Below are 23515 nucleotides of genomic sequence, written 5' to 3'. Positions count from 1 at the left end.
GGGAAAAAAACAACAAGAAAATCTAAAGCTCAAATCTTACTGCAGCTTTCCCCCACTAAGACCCCTGCCCCTTGGCTGACTTCTGTGGAATTAGAAGTGTGGGGTGTTAGGGATGGACCCACTCTTATTCGGCTATGCAGGAAGTAACTATTAAAAAAAGGAAGATGAAGAAGGAGGAGGAGGAGGAGACTAAAGCAACACAAAAGGTTCCAACCAGTTCTCACAACTGCGTTAGCCCCAGGTTTCTCCAGGTGATGAGGATCTTTCTGAAACTGATTGCTGGTGCCTGGTGGGTAATATCAATTTGAATAGCCTTGGTATGCCTGAATGTGAGCGCCAAAACTCCTTCAGACATCTGAGTCAAGGGGAACCCAGGATGACCCAGTCTTCGTTTCCTCAGCCTTCTGTGCTATGGCAAAGGGAGTGGGGGTGGGGTGAGGGGGTATGACCAGCAGCTGAGGGTACACAGTGGTTCTGTTCACTTCTCTGTTTACCCGGACAGTGTGGGACTGCAGTAGGGCGTCCACACCTCTCGCCTTTGGGGGCTGCAGAGTGCTCTGGTTTGTGGGAGCACCTGATTGGCTCATGATTTGCCAGTGGACAATTTTCCATTCTCTTTTTGTTTGTCAAGGGCAGCCAGCAGAGCAGGTAGATGTGCCACAACCAGCAGAAAACTTGCTCCACCGTACAATGTCCTTATGTAGACTCTGCCCGCTACTTTCCCCACCTGTGTTCAGCTCACGTGGCCTCCCTTTCCTCAGATCCAGGGCTATGGGATTCTCTTTGTGACACGTTAGTTGTAGTGAGTGTGCTCACTGTGTCTGTCTGTCTGTGTTAGCAGGAGTCTGAGCCCTTTATATTCGAATGTCTTTTTCTCTTTTATTCTCATATTTGTAGGCAAATTCCCTTAATGAAGTAATGATAATAAGAAATGAAAAATACATTTGAGTGAACTGAGATCTATACAGGATTAATCATGATGTTCACTCATTTATTGGTCCATGTATTATCTGCTTTTATGTAGCTAGTATTCTTCAGATGGGAACCTGGCACCTGAGACTAAAGCTAGCAGTGCGATAGATCTCAATGACTCCTCTCCTCTTCCTCGTCCCACATAGAGTCATCTGCAATCCAGGGGCCATCAGCCCTTTGCTGCCTTTCCTTATATGCACGTCTCTACACATATAATGTACCTCCACGTATACCTCCAGAAGAGTCAGCTCTTCATCAAGATCTTGGTGGTACCTTTTCTAGATTTATCACAAGGGTTTTATAACTGTACCCAACAGAAAACACTCTTTCCCAAGCTGTTCCTGAAATTGTAATAAAGGTCCACAGACTGACTGCGTTCTCTTCAGGAGAATAGCTATCGGAATTTTCATGAAGGAAATATATATGTGTATGTGTATGTACATATTTTCATTTCAGATATGGATACATATACTTAGATTTTGAAGTGCTTTGCTTTTCCACTAGGTTTTGGATATTGTAAGAACAAGTCTTCGTACAGTACTTCCACGCATTTGGACTGTACCGGATGTTGATGAATTAAATTTATATCGTATTTTCAATCGAGTTTTTAATCGCTTATTATGGAATCATGGCCAAGGACTCTGGAACTGTTTTTGTGACTCAGGGTAAGTTCTAATTTGTCTTGTATTATTGCTATTTTCAATAACTTACTATTTACTTACAGAGATAGCCCAATAAAATGGTTGAATTTCTTTAATGATCTTTTAAAACATGGTTATTTTACTGTATGTACTTTTAGTACTTAACTATAATTTATAGCAATTAAGCTAATCTAGGTGAGATGATGAACATGAACACAACACCACATGACCAATTTGAATTCCGTGGAGAGAAGGTAGTCTTAATGAAAGAAAAATCTCAATTGCAAACAGAGCCCTGGTGGCATAGGCATTGTGCTATGCATTAGATTGCTGTCAGGTCAGCAGTTTGAAACCACCAGCCAACTCCATGGAAGAAAGATGAGGCTTTCTACTCTTGTTAAAAGTTCCAGTCTCAGAAACGCACAAGGGGGGCAGTTCGACCCTGTCCTCTGGGCTCACTGTGAGTTGGAAGTGGTGCCGTGGCAGTGAGGGTTAGGTGCCTGTAAGGTCCTTTTCCTTGTTGCCTTTTAGGTAGCCGGCTTCTAACTTTGTGGTCAGCCTCCTGCTTCCCTCTGGAGTTCTAGTCCGAGCTAGCATTGTCGTGGCATATCCTTTCAGCCTCCAGTATTCGAGCAAACATTCCATTCTTTTTATTTAGGAGGGATTTTGTTTCCGATTCCTTTAATCTCCAAGTCAGAAAGTTTTGATATCTCACGACAACTGCGTCTTTCTTTCCTCCTTCTTCCTCGCTGTCATCATTTGATTAACCTCTACACTTTGCTCATTTCCCATCACATTTCCAATATAGCTACTCCAAGTTGTTTCCCACTAATTCTTTCAACAATTATAGTGCTGGTGACTGTGCTTGACCCATTTGGAGAGACAAAATGAGAGAGTCCTATGCTAACCCTGCCATCAAGCAACTTAAAAGATGGTGATTCCTGCCTGTGTCTGTAAAGATCCCCAGTAACTAAAAGACACTGCTATGCACCTCTAGAAGCTACCAGTGAGAATGACGATTTTTGTGTTCATTTATCTAGAATTGGCACAGGGGTGCTGCTAATGTACCAAACACAAAGCACTCTTTCCCAAGCTGATCCTGGAGTTGTAATCAGGTTCCACATTCTGACTGTGTTCTTTTCAGGAGACTAGCAATTGGCATATGAATAATGTCATATACCATGTCCCACTGGGATAGAAGGTGCTATGGGACTTGAACTCGGGATTGAGGGCTCAGGAAAGGTAGCTATGGGAAATCACATTTCAGCTGAGACTTGAAGGCAGAAGGAAAGGTTGCCAGATAAAATAAAAAGGAGGCAGGAGGTGCTATTGGGAAGGGATGCCTAATTTGGGTAGTTACCATGTCATTCAAACCCTTAATATGTAACCACAAAGAACATAACTGTGTTATGGAATCTTAAAACAAGGAAAAAATTAAGGGACATCAGACAATCAGGCAGCAATCTGCTTCTAGGGTTGAATTATCTCTACTTGAAAATGCATGCAAAACACATGGAGTACTTCAAACAGTCAGCACCACACTGTTTCTAATAGGACCTTCACTGGAATCTGCTGCCATTGGTACTTTCAGCTCTTTATCCTTTCTGCCTTTGATGATCCAGTTACGTTGTTGTCCGGGCATCTTCACCTTCCCTTCTCCTTTCTGCCATTTGACTGTGGGCCATTCACCCGTTAGGTCTGTACCAGAGGTGGGAGAGGAATGAATCTGATTTTCCCACTAGATAACTGCTTAATTAAATGCTCTTATAGGAAAAGAAGTGAGAAATATTGGACTGCTGGATAACATAAGATTTTCCAGTATTCTGGATTTCAATAATAATTCCCTTTTGTTTTCATAGGCATTCATTATTCTGTAGCTTATCATTTTATCACTAAAATGTCTTTAAAATTATTCCTTCTTCATATTTCTCAGATTATTTAAAATTCATGGGTTTGAGCCCTCCATTTTCTTAGAGTTTAGATTCAGATAGCAAGAAGATAAAACCATGGGCTCTTTGATAAGGAACTTATATTCTTAGCTGTGTGTCCCCTCAGGAGCCATGGTCCCACAGTGGCTATGCATTGGGCTGCTAATCTCAAGGTGAGGGGTTTGAAGCTGCAAGCCCCTCTGCATGAGAAAGATGGGACTTTACTTGTGTAAAGAATTTCACTCTCAGAACCCACAGGGGCAGTTCTCCTCTGTCCTCTAGGGACGCTCTGAGTTGAACCGACTCGACGGAAGTGTCTGTGCCCCTGCCCTTGGTTTCCTCTCAATTTTGCATTGTCATTAGGGAAACTTAAGATGATGTATGCAGTATAATAGGAGCGTTTCATATCAACCGAGCTGTATCAGGTGGCAGATTGAAGATGGGGGTACCTTCTAATAAGTACATTCTGTTTGAAGGATAAATTTCTTTTGCGCACAGTGGCCGGACACCATTGTTAGGTACCACCAAAGCAGGTCTTACTTATTATCTGTAGTAGAGGTTTTGAAATTTTGTTGCTTAAATGGGGATTCATAGAGTAGAATTTTAATATTTGTCCAGTAGTGCAAGCATACACACTAAAATATATATAGGACCTTCATTCATAGATTTATACAGATTTTTTTCAGAAAATGTGAGAATAAGTTGAAATGGATTGTGTAATATTGGGAAACTTACATCAACCTGAACTGTATGGAGGAGGTATTTGTGTCTTTCTTCCACTTGATTTGTTCATCTCCAGGGTCTACTCCACAGATTAAATAAAGAGTTCCCAAGATGTCAGTGATGTGATAGTGGGATCTAATCAAATAGTTCCAATTTATCAAAATATAAATGTCAGTGAATCCAATTGGAGCAGGATGAAGGTAGACTCATTGAGATATCAAAATCCCAAAAGAGAGATGAAGAAAAGTGTTAGGCAGAGTTAGAACATAGGAGCTTTTCTGTGTATTTATATGCATGTGGTTGTTTCTTCTTGTCCTCGCTTCCCAGGGCCTGCTAGAACAAGACTTATTACAGCGGTGGTTCTCAGCCTTCTTAGTGCCACGACCCTGCCCTACAGTCCCTCATGTGGTGGTGACCCCCAACCCTAAGATTATTTTCATTGCTCCTTCATCACTGTAATTTTGCTACTATTATGAATCATAATGTAAATATCTGACATGCAGGATGTATTTTCATTGTTACAAATTGAACATAATTAAACAATCAAAACATAGTTATTAATCACAAAACAATATGTAATTAAATCTTGTGAAATATTTATGTGTTTTCTGATGATCTTAGGCAACCCCTGTGAAAATGTTTTGAACCCTCAAAGGGGTTGTGACCCACAGGTTGAGAACCGCTGGATTAAGTGTATGTGTGTGGGGGCATGTATGTACTCACATATTGTTTATCTATTTATGCATGAGAGGGCTACAAAATATCATATAAAATAAAATTAAATGACATGAGTTTTCCTAGATTTTAGCTCCTCATGTGTCTCTCTATCTATCTCTTATCTATGTATATGTATATGTATATGTATATACTTATATTGAATGATATTTAAATTTTATTTTGGGAGTGAATTTAAGTAGTATAATGCTATTTCTTATAAACTATTTACTCTTGTTTAATGATGAAAATAGTAGATACTTAGATTTGAACATCTTGAAACATTGAATATTTCTTTCAGTCTATTCCTGTGATAAGATTCTCTATAAGATTCACTGATCGCTTGCTTCTTTTTTAGAACTACCTTTCCCTTTAAAGAATAAATAACAGATTAAAAAAAACTTTCTGAGTTTCTAAAGCATTTATAAAAGTTCCAAAAATATCAGGTATCCACAGTAAATTGAAATGGAGTCTTTGAATGTCCCATTGGGATGAACATTTCTTCAGGCAAATATTTTGTTTAATTTTTTTTTTCATTCCCAAATCTACCATTCTCCCCTCTGAGGGTTAAGTGAATTGATTTATGTAAAATGAGACTTGGCCCATCACCAAACCAAACTTTCCCCTCGAGGGTTAAAGAAGGCATCATTTACACTAAGAATAAGGGGCTCTGTTGGTACAGTGGCTGCACATTGAGCTGTGAACCACAAGGTTAGTAGTTCAGGTCTCCACCAGCCACTCCAAGAGAGAAAGAGGAAGCTGTGTACTCTTGTAAAACGTTCAAGTCTCAGAGACCCAAAGGACACCTCTGTTATGTCCTCTAGGGTCACTCAGAATCAGAATCGACTTCATGCCAGTGGGCTTGGTGTTTGGGTTTCGTCTGTCTGTCTTTCCAGTGGAGGTGGTGAGGGGGATGAGGTATTCCTCAATTTGGTCCATGATTGTAAATTTTGTTTTGTTAAAAAAGGTGTGTACATGTGCTTGTGCCCATGTTTGTGTTTGTGTGTGTGTGTGTGTAGACACAGAGCGAAAGACAGACAGACAGATGCACACACAGAGGCAGAGAGAGAGAGAGGGTGAGAATGTGCTAACTACTACCTGTTTAGAATAAGCTGAGTATTATGAAGGAAGAACATTGCCTTTTGGGTTTCTAGTCGGGCAGTGCTTGTTGATATTATGGACATAATTGCACTGGAAAAGTTTTTGAGCTGGATGGTCAAAATTAAGTGGTTAACTTGAATTCCTCTAGTACAGTGAAACCACAAGTTAAGTTATAAACTTTTGCAGGGTCAAGATGTAAAGGTAAATATAGCTTTCTAGAAAACCTATATTTTTACACTATCTAACTTTTGAGATATTACCTCAGTATTTTGAAAACATTGTAATATAGAATAACTCCATTTTTAGGAGGTGTTTAGAATCCCTCCTGTGAGCTACCCATAGTTGGGAGCATTAAAGTCAAATAATATATGTTATGTGTCATTTTTAGTATAAAGGTTCATTCTCTAATTTGCATTCAGTATGAACCTTTCAGCCATTTGCAGTCGTTTCAAGTGAATGAGGCCATTTCTACTTTCCCTTATTGGTTTGCTGCTAGGTACGTGATGTAGTCGGATGCCATCCTTAACAGCAAATATGAGCTCATGTTTATTTCTATGTCAACAGATCCTCCTGGGAGAGCATCTTCAGCAAAAGTCCGGAGGTGGTGTCTCCTTTGCAGCTCCAGTGTTGCCAGCGACTGGTTGAGCTCTGTAAACAGTGTCTGCTAGTGGTTTACAAATATGCGACTGAAACAAGAGGATCGTTCTCAGGCATGGGTCCTGATTGGGGTAACTCCAGGTACTTGCTTCTTTTTCCTAGCCCCTGTGAACCTTACATAAAATAATGCCACAATGCAGTTTGAAATTGAGAGTTTCCTTTTGCGTACATGGCTGGAGGAAAGTTTAAAGACTGGAAATTGGCACATAATAATATTTACAAAATGTCTTTAATTAGTATCATCTGGACTTTAAAGAATGGGACAAGGGTGAGAACCACACATTGAGTGGTGACAGAAATAGAAATTATTTACAGGGGAATAAGTTTGCTTATTTAGTTTGGCTTTCAGAATCAAGCAGTCACCTAAGGCCACTGTCATCAGGTGATTGTGAATCTTAGTGAGCCTAGAGGAAAGAGTAGAGGCAAACTATCACATCTTTTTCCATATAGCAGCAGGTGGATCTCACCTGACCTTGTGTCACAGCCAAGGACTTTAGTCACTTTGCCACCAGGTCTCCTCGGCCAAGTAAACACACCTAGAAATCTGACAAGTTGAACTTTTCCTTCTGAGTGAAGAGATTTAAACCTGTTTCCTTAAGTCAATTATAGTTGAGGACATGCTTCGCTCCATTTTCATTCAGCAGTTCCCATCCACCTGGGTCCATATTCCTAAACAAATTTGCAAGCAGCGATTTTTGTTAAGTTCCATTTAAAAATTCCATTTTATAAATGATGGTCAGTTAAAATAGCTGGTCTTCGGAAAGCATGAAAAAATTATACTGTTTTCAAATAGCAAAATGCACACAAAATATATGTCAGAAAAATTTTAACCTTTTTTCAAAGGAAGTAGAGTTAGTAGTTATGAAAGATTGGATAGAAGACTTTATTTTTTAATAAGTAAATTGAAGTACTCCTGAAATATAAGGTAGTAAACCTCGGGTTTGGGAAAATAAGTATTGACCAAAAAAGTATTGGATTCAACATAATGGACAATGTAAAAAATAGCTTGAACTTTTTTTTTAGTCCCTAGAAATTGATTTGTTTATTCAAGAAATCTCAGGCAGTGTGATAAATGTCACTTTCTTTTGAAAGGTTCAGAGTATGTTTCATTAAAAGAATCCCCAGAGGTCTAACTTAAATCTCCGTGAACTCTGGATGCTGGCATGTGTGGTTGCAGGGCCTTTACTTAAACTCTCCTCCTGGAAAACGAATCTGATTAGTCACAATAATGATGTAGGACAAGTGACCTTTGACACTTAGCTGATATAAATGTCCAAAAGTTATAGTGTACAGTTTCAATGATTCGACTGAAGCAAACCATTGAAATCAAACAATCACTTTCATTAGTATTTCCTATTATTTATTTTCCTATTATTTCAAAGACGGCTAGCCATTTTGGTGACATTGAATATGTAAACGGAGAGCCTTCCCTTCAGGAGAGCACAGCCAAGGAAGCGATGCTGGGATTCTTTAGTGTCGCCTCTGACATCCCTGTGCCACAGCCCCACGTCTGTGAAGGGATTGTGGCTCTTTTGTGGGAAGGAACATCGGTTTCTGTCTGGTTGTTCTGGAGGAAGAAGTGAGCTGCTTCGGTCCTTTTTATTTTCTTCCGTCTCCTCCTGCACCCTTGTATCTTGAATACTGACCTTCTGATAAATGCACAACAGGATCTCAATGTTGTGATTACAAGCACTTTAGGTGAGGTTCAGTAAATACACGCTTCTCTCCTGCCCTGTTTTTTAACCATTTGTGAAAGAAATGCCGGAGCTGGGTAGAGATGGGCACTAAAATCTAGGCTCGTTACTGATAGATGTTAGATTGGGGAAAGTGGCCGAGCCGTGACTCATGCATTGCCTAATTAAACTTACCACCCAGTCAGCAGCAGGACTGACTGGAAGGCCACAGACCTCCCGGCCCCCTTCCCAGAAGGTCTAGCTCCTCTAGCGTTAGCAGAAGAGAAAAGATGTTATTTCTGCAGAAAGGCAGCTCCAAGAAGAGAAAAGGGTTGAGCCACATATTTTGGTTCCTTCTTTTAAAAGCACAAAATAGGTGATACACTTCTTGTAGAGGCCAGAAAGTACACTAGTGGAATTATGCATTTTAAAACAAGATAAGCAGGGAAAAACAAGGTGGAGAGAGGTCAAGAAACATGTTGCACTAACACCCAAGTAGTCAAACAAAGAAACTCACTGCTGTTTCTAACTCACAGTGATCCTATTGGCAGAGCAGAACTGGCCCTGGGGTTTCTGAGGAGACTGTAACCTTGATAAGAGTAGAAAGTGTTACTTTCTCCCGTGGATCAGCTGGTGGTTAGGTCACATTAATTTAAAATGGCCAACGTGCCATACCTTCTTCCAATAATAAATATGTAGGAGAACTTACAAAATTTTGCTTTATCTATAGGCATTTCTTAATTTAATATTTATTAATATGTCTAACATTTTAATTTATAAAATTAAAAATGAACACCCAAATTCACTGCCATTGAGTCAATACCACCTCATTATAATCCCATAGGATAGATTAGAGACTGTAACTCTGTATGGGAGTAGAAGTCCTCGTCTTTCTCCACAAAGCTGCTGGTGGTTTCGAACGGCTGACCTTGTGGTTAGCAACCCAATGCATAACATCACCAGTGGTTAATATAAAAGATATGCTAAGGGATATATCTTTGGTTATGTAATTTACCTGTATATTTAAGGGAGAAAAAATAGTGCTTATTATCAGTGAGTTCTATGGAGCATGTTTTACCTTGGCCAAAGATCTATAGGCTGTATCTTATGCTTTAAAGAATACATGACAGTCAATACATGGGAGACTAGTCCTTAACCCAGCAGTCATAGAAAACCAATAATTTAGTAGTCACACAAAGTGAAAAAAAAATTCTTAGAGGTTGGCTCAATAACTAAGCAAACAAAATTAATGTACAAACCCAGATGGCCAACTATAAATATCTATGTATATATATGAATAAAACCCCAGGATACTAGCATTCTTGGAACAAAACCAGCATTTTACTGTAATGAGGCTTATGTGGGAAGCTTTACAGCTTAAACCACTCTGTGTTTCTGTCTTTCATGCTTTGAGCTTCCACATGAACTCATTTCCCAAGGGCTTCTGTGACTAAAAAAAATTTTTTTAAGCTCAGTTAGAACTTTGACTTTTGGTAATAAAGCACAAATATTTGAACAAATGCTCTCTCTAGTGACAACCTGAAAAGCTGAACAAACGACCCAAACATTTGCTTGATGACATCAGAGAGTTAATAATATACTTGTTTGTACCGACGAGTGCTAGTGACAAGTTCCTGGGCTCAGGGGCCTAAGTAGGAGTCCAGTGCTTGTCAGGCACTGATAAGCATCCCAGTTCCCAGCAGGAACCAGTACTCCAGATGCTTATTAAGCAACAGTTGACAGAAATAAAAGGAAAAATGGGAAAATGAAGAAATATATATTTTAATGTACATACTTCAGAACAGTGTCAGTAAAGATACAGAAAATGTAAGCATACAATTAACAGACTTCGTGAGTTGTCCTCTGTTGAACTGACTCCAGTAACTTCAGAGTAGTATGCCAAGCACAGTAGGAGCTTTTATAAATGTCAACCCAATAATGGACTAATAAAATATCTCTAAGCAAATTTCAGAAGGAAATATTTTTTTAACATTTTATTAGGGACTCATACAACTCTTATCACAATCCATGCACATACATACATCAATTGTATGAAGCACATCTGTAGGGAAATCTTACAGAGCATTTTTTTCTGACTGTAATGCTAGTAACTGCGAAAACAATAACTAAGTTTAATTCTAAAAATCTATACTTTGGAAAATTAAAAACACATTTTAAAATAGCCCATGAATGAAAGAAGAAATCATAATGGTCATACAAAAATTGGGGGGGGGTATAATGATAACGCAAACATTTTAAGTAAAAACTAATAAATTGTAGGCATGTCAATAATATAAGGATGCTTTTAGCATAAATCAATAAAATAAGGAATAAAGGCAAAAATTAAATTAAAAAATTTAAATCTTAAGAAGGAAATGACAAAATAACCCAAAGAATATTAGAAAAGAACCAAAATTACTGATGTGATAACACAAAAACAGAATGCAGAATCAACACAGCCACAAGTATTTTTTTTTTCAGAAAGACTAAAAAAAACTGATCAACAACTGTCAGACTATTCAAGAACATATAAGTAAAAGCACACATAATTAACGTCAAGAGCAACAAGGGAAACATTATAGACCCTACAACTGTTAAACCGTTGATAAGAAAAGAGTGCTATGTGCAATTTCATGTTCACAAACTTCATGATGTGGATTTAGAAGTTTAAATAGTCATCACAATTGAGTAAGTTGAGCCAATAATTAAAAGCCCCAATGAAAACTCAAGTTCCATATGACTTTTCTAGACAATCCTAACAATTATCTTCAGATCAATAAAGAGGACGAAAGGAAGAAATGCTGCGCACTTGCTTGATGAGGCCCCGCCCCTGTCTACCAGACGACAAACAGGGAGGGCAGTATGGCAAGGAACGCCCTAGCGCAGCCTCACTCTCGAACTCAGATGCAAAACCCCAAACAAAACGTCAGCAAAATGAACCCAGCACTGATAGATAGATAATATCTCACAGCCAACTACTATTTGTTACAGAATTTAAAGGTACAATGACATTAAAAATGATCAGTATAATTTACTACACTAATAGGTTAAAAGATAATTTCAAAAGATACAGATGTATCACCTGATAAAATTCAATATGCATGGATATATATCAACCTAAAAACAAAGGAGAATTCTCAGAATCTCTAAGAAGTAACTATGAGAAATTTACGGCAATCTGCTTTCTGGGGGATGTGAAGAATTTCCCTTTGGGGTCAGGGGCAAGCTCTCCCACTTCTATTCAACATAGTGCTGGAGGACCTTGCCAGTCAAGAGAGGCAAGCAAAAGAACTATAAAAAGCTTTAGGCTTGACAGAAAGAACTAAACCCTTTTACTAGTGGACGATTCTGATTCTGTTCACACAATCTCAACAAATCTACAGCTACATTCAGTTTACCGATGTTGATAAAATTTAGGCTACGATGCCTGTTCCTCACTTCGCAACTACCCAGTTATCAGACATTTCACATTTACAATAGTCAATGTGTATTAATGCAAAGGTGCTAGGTGAGGGTTAAGATTTTGTGTCAGTTCTTTTGGGCCATGGTTTTCAATGTCACGATACAGTCATCCTACAGTTTTTTCGTCTGATAGGGTTGTCCTCATCAGATTTATTAACGACAGTGCACTATAACTTGAACCGAAGCTAAAGTAATTTGAGACAGTGTAATATTGTTGAAAGAATTGAAAAATGGACCAATGGAACTATTCAGAAAAGATAAATCCAAGCATAGATGAAGACATGATTTACTACAAATGATAAACGAATATATTTTTTTAAAGAAACAGTACTAAGACCTTTGGATTTTCTCAAAAGGGAAAAGAAAAGAATATTGATTCTATTCATACAGTCTATAAAAATTATAATCAGGTGAATTAACTATATAATCTTGAAAAATGAAACATTTTGTAAGTTTGCATGGGAGAATATTTTCATACGAAATCAAAAATTGGACAAAAATTCTAGTCATAATGAAAAATATGAATCAATTTGACTAAGTTTAAATTAAAAATAAATGTTCATTAAAGGATTTTATGAGAAAGGTAAAAGCACAGGGCACAGAATGGTAAAATGTATTTGCAAGACATGTAACCTATAAAGCACTCATCGACAAATTATATAGCAACAGACCACGCAGTGAAGAAATGGTGAGATTGATACTTAAAGAGGTCCCTCCCAAAAGAATTTTTTAAAAAGACCAATGAACTTTTTAAAACTCAATAATGATTGGGGATATTAAAATTAAATCCACACAAACAATGCATGCCAGAAGTAATGAGAGTTTAGAGTAATGAGAATTCTACTACATCTTTAGTAATAGTGGAAATTGGTATCTTTTAAAAAGTTCGGTATTACAGGCCATGTCCTCCTTATGATGTATTTTTACGACACAGAAGATCAACTGTTGTTGTTCTTGTCCGTCTTAATCTTAGAAAGTCGTGCGACCAGTGCTGCTGTGCCCTGTAATTTGCTGATACCCGTCATTCTTGGATTTTCACTCACAGATGTCTCTAGCTCCCAAAGACGAATAAAAGATTAGATTTATAATGATACTGTTAACAAAATGAAATACTGATTAAGACTAAAAAAAAAAAGAAAGAAAACAGAGAAAGAGGAAGTCTTTCAATTATGTCTGAACCCAATTTACAATGAAGGTGTTGGAATGGAACTTTGTCATATACCAGGTACTACCTGCACTTTCTAAAGCAGTGGTTCTCAACCTGTGGGTCGTGACCCCTTTGGGGGTTGAATGATGACTCTTTCACAGGAGTCGCCCGATTCATAACAGTAGCAAAATTACAGTTATAAAGTAACGATGAAAAGTTCTAATTTTGTGAAGTTATAAAGTAACAGTATGGTTGGGGGCCGCCACCACAAGAGGTAGTGTATTCAAGGCCGTGGCATGAGGAAGGCAGAGATCCACTGCCCTAGTCTAGCCTTTTCACGGCTGTTCTACTCCTAGTCAATTCTCTCCAGAAATGTGCACACGTGTGGACTCAGACGCCCTAGACTGTTCACTGCAGCATTCACTTCTAACAGCAAAATATTGGAAACAAGTCAAATATCCTTTGACGGAAGCATGGAAATATTGTTCATATATTCATGCAATGGGATATGATGCGGCCTTGAAAATAATCCGATGGCACCTAAGATGACTGCAGGGATGAGTCTCACTGAGAGGAAGTTGCGCAAACGAAGCCAGGTGCCAGGAATCTATAATTATTCCATATACTTAGAAGCTCAAACCAGGCAAAACTCGAGTGTTTCAGGAATTTGTACTTAGGTGGTAAGACAAGTAGGGAATTACCACAAAAGTCAGAATGATTGTTACCTTTATGCAGAGGGAGGGAGTTGTGATATGACGCTCAGGGGTGCTAGGAATGTTCAGGGTAGCCACTTTGCACGTAATCATTTTATAATATCCACCGAACCAATACATTAAACGTTTCATGCACTTTTCTAAATGTTTATTGTGTTCTATAAGTGAATGGTTCTAAAAACTGACTTAAATCTATAACCCGAGACTAAGAGCATTTGCTACATTTGTCTTTCTAATGAGACCGATGCTCAGAAGACATAAATAATGAATAACATTTCACCCAGGCACACTTTTTCACTGGTTTAGCTCCATACTTGGTTCAGACATGGCAGAAATGGTGGTTTTTAGCTTCAGGTGAGAAAATTGAGACCAGAAGAGGTTAAATGGACCATGCAGATCTACATTACTAGTGGGTGGCCGACTGTTACTTGAAACGAGGTCTTTATTTTTGTTGTTGCCCAAATCAAAGTGAACACCATAAGATGAAAGTTCAGGTGAATTTTATTTACCTATGTTCCCCCAACCAGGAAGCTAAACCTACTCTAGGGGGATTGGGGAGTCCATGAAATTCCCAGAAAGTGGCTGTAGCTTCCATTTTCGAAAGCTAATTCCGCACAAGTCTTAAAATGCTCCATGTTCTAGATTCCTCCATGGTAAGCAATAAATTGGTACATGAAAGACCAATCCTACATCAATCAAGAATTAGAAAAATGCATGTTTTGTGTCTATAGGATGGATCTATGAAGGTGTGTACATCTAGCTTCAGAGACGAGAGGTGAGGATATGTGTGGGGAAAGAATGGAGATAGGATAGTCTGTCATTTCACTTGACATGTTAGCTATGAGTTAGCTATTTTTGTGTATCCAAAGGATAAAAATAAAACTGTTAACTTCTTACATTTTCTGTGCTTCGCTCAAACTCTTTAGATATAGTCTTATAAAATTCAGTTCCTAGAAATATAATTTCTAAGAAAAAAATTAATAAAATTGTATTATTTAACTGCATTGCAAAGAGCATTTCAAACCTAATCTCTGAAGTTTAACTAGTATGGCTTCTCCCAAGAAATTTTATGGGGATTTTAAGGCAAATAATCCATTGCGGTTTCCTGTAATGTTTTAAAATATCCCACAGCTCTTGCTTGAGGGAAAGAAAATGTTTCTTTCAATGTGATTTATATGCTTTTTTTTAGTTCATGCCGAACCTCTTTTTCTTTTTAAATCTTGAAAGAAATTTCCTTTTAGCCTTTTCTGATTTTATTTTTAGAAGTTTAGGTTTGAGGGATGCATGACCATTTTCTATTTTCTAGGTTACTTTCTACTTCATATTTCTGGAAAAAAAAGATGAATGTAATCATTTTATCTATTAGTTTTAAAATTGGAGTTTACATACAGCTGTGATAGTTGTTAGGAGAACTAATTTTGGAGACAGCTTGCATAAAACTTGATGCTTGACGCTGCCACTTATTGACAAAATGACCATGGGCTAGTATTTGATCTCCTCTCTACTACTCATTTTAAGGAGTCCTCCTGGTGCAGTAGTTACGTGCTTTACTGTTAACCAAAGGCCAGTGGTTTGAATCCACCCTGTGGTTCCATGGGAGAAAAGACCTGGCAATCTGCTCCTCTAGAAATGTGTTGTTAGGTTCCCTGGAGTGGGTTCTGACCCATAGCCACACTCTGAGCAGCAGAACCAGGCAGTGCCTGGTCCACCAGCAACCTCACAATTGTTACTGTGTTGGAGCCCATTTTTTTGCAACTACTATATCAACGTATCTTATTGATGGTCTTGTTCTTTTTCACCGACACTCTACCAAGGGTGATGTTTTTCTCCAGGGCTGGCCTTTCCTGATATCATGCCCAGCGCAGAGGAGACATTCACCAGCCTCCTCCTAAGGAGCAATCTAGCCACACTTTTTCCAAAGCACACTTCTTAATTTGTTCATCTGTAAAATGCAACTGAGGTATTTGACTTGGGTCTGAACCCACTTAACCATCAAGTTATTGGAATAGAACTTTGGAAGAAATAACAATAGTATCTACTGTACAAAATTGTTAAGAGAACAAATTGAGTTAATATATTTTGTAAAGCAACTCTGGTGGTCTAGGGCGCATACAAACAATTAAAAATTTTGTTAACTAAAATAGAACATACTAGCTGTGGGTCTAGACATTGTGCTTTTATTTTTTTATCTTTCAAATAGGTGTCTTTAACTTATAGGATATATAAGCACTTTATAATGACAATAGCAATTATTGCTTGAAAATTCTTTGAAACAAAGTTGCTAGAATTGCTATTTATTCTGATAATTATCAATAGAATTGGAATGCATTTACTTTAGAAGATAGAGTAACTTGCAAACCAATATAAAATAGGTTTTGATCAAACGAGTCTTTTTGTGTGTGTGCCTTTGCCCTATATAAGATAGGTAGCCCTTTCAGGGTAGAATATATCAGTTTAATCATCATGAATACACCAGCTCTTGACATGATAATTAATCCATATAAATTACCTGAGTTGTATTAAGAAAATAATTTATATAATCTGTAATGTGAGAAATCAAATGTTTTATTATTCATCATCCATTATGCAGTTTTGATTTAATTTACTTTTTTGTATGTTATTTTATTGCTCTATTAACTTAATGATTTGAATCAATCAACTTAATGATTATTTATAGTTTGTGATATTATATAATAGATTTAAAGGATATTATAAGATAATTCATGATTAAACAGCTATGAATATTATTAATCTGACACCTCAATCTGACTGCTATGTGCACTTTGATATAATGATTTATTATCTTTCTAAAAAGGCATATGAGACAACAATAAGTGTCATTTTCCATTTGTATATAGGTATGGTCATAATGAATAATACTTAAAACAGAGCGAATGGTTTGTATAGGACAGTGCCCTTGACTCTCCATTTCTTGATATATCTATGGATGTATGACATGGTTGCCAGGTAAATTAAAAAAAATACTTGATGCTATTCCATTGTTGGAGGAGTTTTTTTTCCCCTCAAAACAACTGATAATCATGAGCTTCCTTTTGTTGCTATTTCTGCTTCTGGAAATTTCTCATGAGTATCTTTGACCTGACTTTGTAGCATGTCCTTATCATCACCCAGTCTAACACTTTTAGTAGTGATATTTTTTGTGCGTTTACTCATGAAGATTCCTCTCTAGGCATGCAGATTTAACTGGTAAATCTTAATAAAGACTCTTCAGTCTACAACTACTTTTTTTACAGTTCCTAATCCCCCAAATTCTAAAAATGCAAAAATAAAAAAAGTAACATAAGTGACACTATATTGGTAAATGGATGTGAAAACCTATTTAGTGTCAACATTCCCATCTTTTGCTATAGAAATATTACTAGTATGTTCATAGGTTGCTATCTTAACACACTAATGGGGGTGTTATAGAATATATAGTACATGCATATTACCTTTAAAATCTGGAAAAGTAAGTTGGCAGGTAAGGTTAACATGCATTCTGTAAGCATGCTGTTGCTTCCTTACTCTTAGCTCTCATGTGAACTAACAATATAAAAGTTATAACCCAATTATGAATGTTAATCTTCAACTTTTTCTTTTACATTACCTAAATCATAATATAGCAAAGAAATAGTATTAAATTATAATAAATGATAACAAAATTCTTGAAACAATTATTGTCGTGGGTGGCTATATTTTCATAGTCCATTGCCTTAAGCAATATCTGACTGGCTCCACAAGGTCCTTACAGATATTGATGATGAATCAGCTCAAACTATTCCAGCCACATAAACTTTCACAGATTTGAGTTTAATGGTTATTGGATGTCCTGAGATACAAATATCAAATACTTTATCTGACTATATAGCCCCCACATCGGGCAGAGTCAAATTTTTCTGTGGATTACATTGTTCTGATGGTGTCTTTCCTCACACAGGATATGTAAATTCCTCCTGTTATAACTCGTTAGTAAGAGATTTGAAGGCTAACTTGTTTGTGAAAACTAATTCTGAAACTATCATTTTTAGGTATTTACTACCAGGAAGTGCACAATTCTTCATGAGAACATCAACCTACAACTGGAAATACAGTTCACCTGGAATGACCCGCTCCAATGTTTTGTTCGCACCCCAATATGGCCATTATTGAGACCAAAAAAGATCACCCTGGATTATGCATAATGGCAACTCATTCTTTCCAAGTGAAACATGCAAAAGAAGCGACCATTCAGTGCTATGTTTTATATTATGACACATATGTGACAATATATACATGCAGGCGCTCATAACATATATTTACTATAATACATGAGTGAAGAATTAGCTGAAAACCGAATATAAGATTAAACCTTTCTGGAAATGTAATAAAACATGTTAAAATTGTTTACACAAACATGAGAATGTCTAGAATTTGATAGGTTTATAATTAATTCCTTCCTACTAGAAAAGTTATTTTTGTTGCAGAATATATAAAACAGACTTGATCTTAAAGATCCCATTATAGTGTTAAATTATATTCTAGGTAATATGCCTTTTGACTTGGAAAAAAGCATTAATGGTATAATACCTTATTAATTTTCTTATAATAGTAGCCATTTAAAAGGAAAAAAGGAAATATCTAGAAGCTGGATAGATTGCTTGATAGACTTCTATAGAATGGTGTATTACCTAGCACACTATAAAGCACTATTAAAATTCCAACCTGACTCTAACATCTTCACTCCTCCTTGTCTAAATTTAGCTACCTTTAATAATATGCGCATTTTTCAATTAGTATCCAGAATGACCATATTTTGATCTAAAATGGAAGACAATCTATTGGATTACAATAAACAAAACACAAAATAGATTTTAAATTTTCATTGGGAGTTCCAAAAACAATAGAAAATAATGGCAATGATGAGGTATTTCTGTATGATACTTGAGTCTCACACCAGTCATTTTTATTAGGAAATGTATCTTCATTGGGCACATGTGGTCAGATACAATTCTTCTGCGCTGTAGAAGAGCTAACAGGTCATGTTCATCTTGGGGTTATGGGATAATAATTCACACTGATGATTCTTCCCAGTTCTGAGGCCACCTCACACTGCCAAGTCTAATCAGTAGGTTCACACTGCACCTTATAAAACAATGGAAATGATTATGAACAGAGGATTTCAATGACTAGATATTAGTAGCCATCCACGTAAAAACCGAGATAACCACCCCCCCCCCCCGAAAGACCCACTCTAGATTACGAAGTTTCTTTCCTCTTCAAAATTATTATGTATAAGCCACATATAAGTTTACTTCCTTTTCTACCTTACCATTTTGAAATAATGAGTGAGCTTTCTGGTTTCCATAAAAATATAAACAGGATTTTTATTGATATTGAAATCCTTAAAAAGTAAAACATGCACCTTTTAGCAATTCATTTAAATTTGCTCCCCCCAACAATTTTATTTTCAAATTTATATGTTTTTTTCCTCCATTTACTAAAAGCTATTTTCAATAAATCCCCCAAATAAGTCTAAAGCAAAAGAACCGAGACAAGGAAACCAGTGTAATTTAATTCACATATAACCCAAAGTGTTTTCCTTTTAAAGTTATATTCTGAGGCTACATTAGGCCAACAAATTAGTCTTCTAAATTATTGCTAGCTGTGTGATTCTTTATGAATATTTAGCACACATATTCCAGGAGATAATTTTCGTTGCTGAAAGCATCCCAAATACTTGCTATTTGTTTGTGGCAAAGTAGGATAAGAAGGTCTGGATGAAGAAAACGGTGGTGTAGATCTCAGTGTTTATGACTCCATTCGTGAATTATTTGATATATTCTTGACTTATTAGAATAAATAATGAAAATACTGGGATCGTAAGGGGTATTCTTTTACTTTTTTTGTCTTGAAGACTCATGTTTGGGTCAGAGATAAGACAGCTTTAAGGGCCTGGGAGCACCTGGCTTATAATTGAGATGTTGGTGGTTTAAACTCATATGACTCTGAGTAAAAATTCTTGGCCAGCTCCTCTTATGAAGAACACAGCCAAGCCAGCCTATGGGTTAGTTTTACTCTTATCCTATGGGGTGGCTGTGAGTTGGAAATTGACTTGACCCTACACTTCACACTACAAACAGATTTAACCCCAGTTGTCGTCTTAGTGTAAATCACAAGGGGTTACCTAATTTGCGAGAGTGGATACTTTGGAAACCTCTCTCCTTAGTGGTTCACGTTTTATTTTCAAAGAAGGAAAACGTTAACATGGGGAGAAATCCCAGTACCCAAACTCCTAAGTAAGCAAAAAGGCCACCTTAAACACAGGAGTCAAATGTCTGAGAGCGCCCAAGTAACTGATGAGCACATTTCATTTATCTTGCTACTTAAGTTTGATCCGTATTTAGCACTCTACTTTTACTCCCCATATTTGCTTGTCTGTGTTGAACTAGTTTGATGCGGTGAAACTCTGAGTCCTGCCATGTCCTCATGTATGTAGACTACACGCTGTGCTGTGGCCATGGCTACTTATTCCCTACTGAGCAGCGAACAGAAGACACAGGAGTAAAGCGTGGAAGTCTCTAGCAGCCACACATATGTTTTAGAGGTATAAAATATTCCTTTTTATTATACATTTTTTATTCGCAGGGTTAAACTGTATCAGGTCAAGAGATAGTACGGGTCTGTCTCTCCTTTCGGAGAGAAAATAGCTTTATCTGAAAATTATCAGAAGCTGCGTATTCTAGCAGGGTTTTTGATAACAAGGAATTTGGTTTACTTACTACGGAATCTAATTTCACTTTGTTAGAGAGAGAAAAAAATCACTGCTCATTCTGTAAATTTAAGTTGAAATGCTTTCCAGAGCCATAGAAGATCAGAATGCTTTCCAGAATCATAAGAAGCAACCCCTTTATTTTAAAAATCATCACTTGAAGACATAGTTTGAGGCTGAAAATTAGTTTTCACTTTAATATACAGCTTTGTAGATTAGTTACCATTTGCTTTATGTAATCTGTTGAAGGAACTATTGTGATTTACATTTTGATTATTATTATTAGCCTCAAATTGCATTTCATTTACCTTGAATGTATAGAAGCAAGTATAACCAGAAAAAATATAGAGATGACAGTGAAGCTGTCTGCCTGTAACATAGCTGATATCCACAGTGCTCTCATGTACTGTTATGTTAAAGATGCAGAGATCTACACAAACTTTTCCATGTCTACATTCGGTTTAAATACATAGTTTATGGGACTTCATCTTACCAAAAACTAAAGCCAAACCAAATGAAACCAACAAAATAATCAACCTTTTATATTTTCATCTAGTATTGATACAGTTAGAACACAGTGCCTCCCAGTACAATATTCCACTTTAATTCTCTTTATAATTTGAAAGCTATATAACAATAGCATTCTATTATCTAACTTGAAATGTCAGATGTTTGAATGTGAATTCAAATGCAAATACTTTCTTTTGGTTTTTAATGTCTCCCATCCTTAGATTTTATTAAACTAGTCCTATAGTCACTTATATGTAGCATGCCAAAGTCACTTCGTTCAGAACTACTCTTCAAGTCTAAACGTTTACTCTGCTTGACCTTTCCAAAGTACGAAAGAGAAAGAAAAGGGATACTGATAGTTGTAAGAACTCCATTTTCCAGGCTTTTATAAGGCATTGTTTCATCCTGAAATGTATGTTCTTTTAAAATAATAGTAAATACCTCAAGATGACAGAAAATAATTTCCTTTTCTTTTATATATAATGCTAATATATATTTTGAGTCTCAATATGTTTTTGAGTCTCAAGTCTGGCAGTTAAACAATAAAACATTTAACTATAGTTAGTTCATTAATTGTGTTCCTGAGATCTGATTTTTTAAAAAAATTGATTTTCTTTTTTAAGGGCTGTAATTGTTACCTAAATAGTTTGAGCTAATATTGACTTATGAATACATTTAAAATTTAATAACAGATTGAGGGATCACAATTTTATTTTTTTACCCTGCTCTCATTTTTTTAACTTATTAGTTTTTTTTTGAAGTTTTGACCTTTGTGTGGACAAAGTCAAGAAAAAAGACAACTTGCCTTTAAATACTAGTTTTCCTTGCACTTTATGATTTTATGTTTTTTGCCACAGCAACAATAAAACTTAGATGAAACATGGCATTAAATCGAGTTCAGTTTGTCAGAGAATTTTTAAAAGCCAATTTTAAGTCTCTGTAACTAAAATACATTCATTTTCTGGTTCCTTAAGAACCAAGATACCTGGTTAAAATAGCAGTTTAACAACTAAATTCGGTATATTGAAACTTGTTGCATACTTCAAGATTTCTGCTCTATTCCTTTTTTTGTTAGTGTGTTTTGCTTCGTTAGAAATGTATGTATGATATATTAGGAAAGGAAGGAAAATTATTCAGGTAACACATTCTGTGTTACCTGAGCTATATTAGCTGAGGAAAATGATATAAAGCTTTCATTCCTCGCCCCCTCCCCGCAACTTTAGAGTAAAAGATATTATTCAATACAATAATATTTTCTAAAATTGTAAGAATCTGTATCTTGCAAAAGTAGTCAGGTAATGCTAGTATTTCTCTTTCAGAGGTTGACATTGACAGTCCTTGGGGCTGAGATCTGCTGCCCACACAGTAACTAGTATATGTGGGCACAACATGGTAATAACAACGGATTTGCCAAAGATTCTGACTTCGAGGATTAGCTAGGAAGCAATACATTTGCTAACATGAATCATGACTCAAAGTATCCCCATGTGATTTACTACCTGTATATGAGTACAAATATTGTTACGGGAAATGTGCTTGCGATGTCAACACAATGTGCAATTAGCATTGCATTGTCATGCTTCAGCATGTGATAGCTGTATGGTGAACTTATTTTAATTACTCAGATATGTAACTATAATAAAATGTTTAACATACGAAAGTTACAGCATGTTATCAAATGGTTATTTTTGTTTACACACACACACACACACACACACACACACACACAGTTTTTAGTAATTGATGTGACTGGCTCCCAATTAAACTCTCAGATTGCTGAGATATATTTTCACAGTAATTTTCTGTTGCTGTTCACACAGCAATGGCTCTATGGGGATAACTTCACCTGCTATTAAAGTCAGGTCGAGTAAACAAAATAGGCGTCAATTCCCTTTTACATGGCTGGAAGGCAGAAGATTCTAAAATTTGGAAATGACACTTTCATGACTTTTATCATGGAATAAAACAGCAGTACTTCTAGTAAGGTTATAATTATGTTAGCATCTCATATATGAGCTTAATTTTCTTGGAGAATTAAAAATATTGTTATTTTTAAAATACTATACTAAACTTTAGTCAGGAGGATATTTTAATCTTACTACCTTTTATGCATTCATTCATTAAAGGTAATTATATCTAAAGAATTTAGAATTTTTTTTCCACAAAGAAAGGAATCATTTTGGAGAAAACCTTATAAAAAAAGGTTTTATGTGCTTGTATGGCTTTTTTTCAGATTGACAACCAGTGGCACAAATGTTGACTTTTAAGAATACATTATTATTTATACAAAGTGGGCATATTCTATAAAAGATTTCAAAGTTGAATTTTTTTCAGTGAAAGATGAAGATGGGCAAATAAGGGAAGCTAGCATGTCCCTTCTATGTAAAAAATGCCAGTAAGTTGTTGTTATTAGGTATCTGAGTAGACGCTGACTTATAATGACGCTGCATACAACCCTTGTTACATTTAAGCCCACCGTTGCAAATACCGGGTCGATCCACTCCCTGACGGTCGGCCTCTTTTTCA

At 36.5% G+C, this 23515-nt stretch overlaps 1 protein-coding gene across 3 annotated transcripts in view; it reads left to right on the top strand.

Annotated features, from left to right (window-relative positions):
* Positions 1–22991, top strand: part of TTLL7 (tubulin tyrosine ligase like 7) — a 169998-nt gene extending 147007 nt beyond the window's left edge. For 2 of the 3 annotated variants that reach the window (XM_075557654.1, XM_075557651.1), the window contains exons 19-21: positions 1477–1637; positions 6644–6817; positions 17760–22989. In XM_075557654.1, coding sequence (XP_075413769.1) covers positions 1477–1637; positions 6644–6817; positions 17760–17880 — 456 coding nt within the window. In that variant the 3' untranslated portion in view covers positions 17881–22989. Of the gene's footprint in view, positions 1–1476; positions 1638–6643; positions 6818–17759 lie in introns of all 3 variants that reach the window. The other variant, XM_075557661.1, reaches the window with a different exon arrangement.
* The last annotated feature ends 524 nt before the right edge of the window (positions 22992–23515 follow it).

This window comes from Tenrec ecaudatus, chromosome 1 (genome assembly GCF_050624435.1).
Source record: "Tenrec ecaudatus isolate mTenEca1 chromosome 1, mTenEca1.hap1, whole genome shotgun sequence".
NCBI lineage: Eukaryota > Metazoa > Chordata > Mammalia > Afrosoricida > Tenrecidae > Tenrec > Tenrec ecaudatus.
This window is presented reverse-complemented; position numbering and strand designations above follow the sequence as displayed.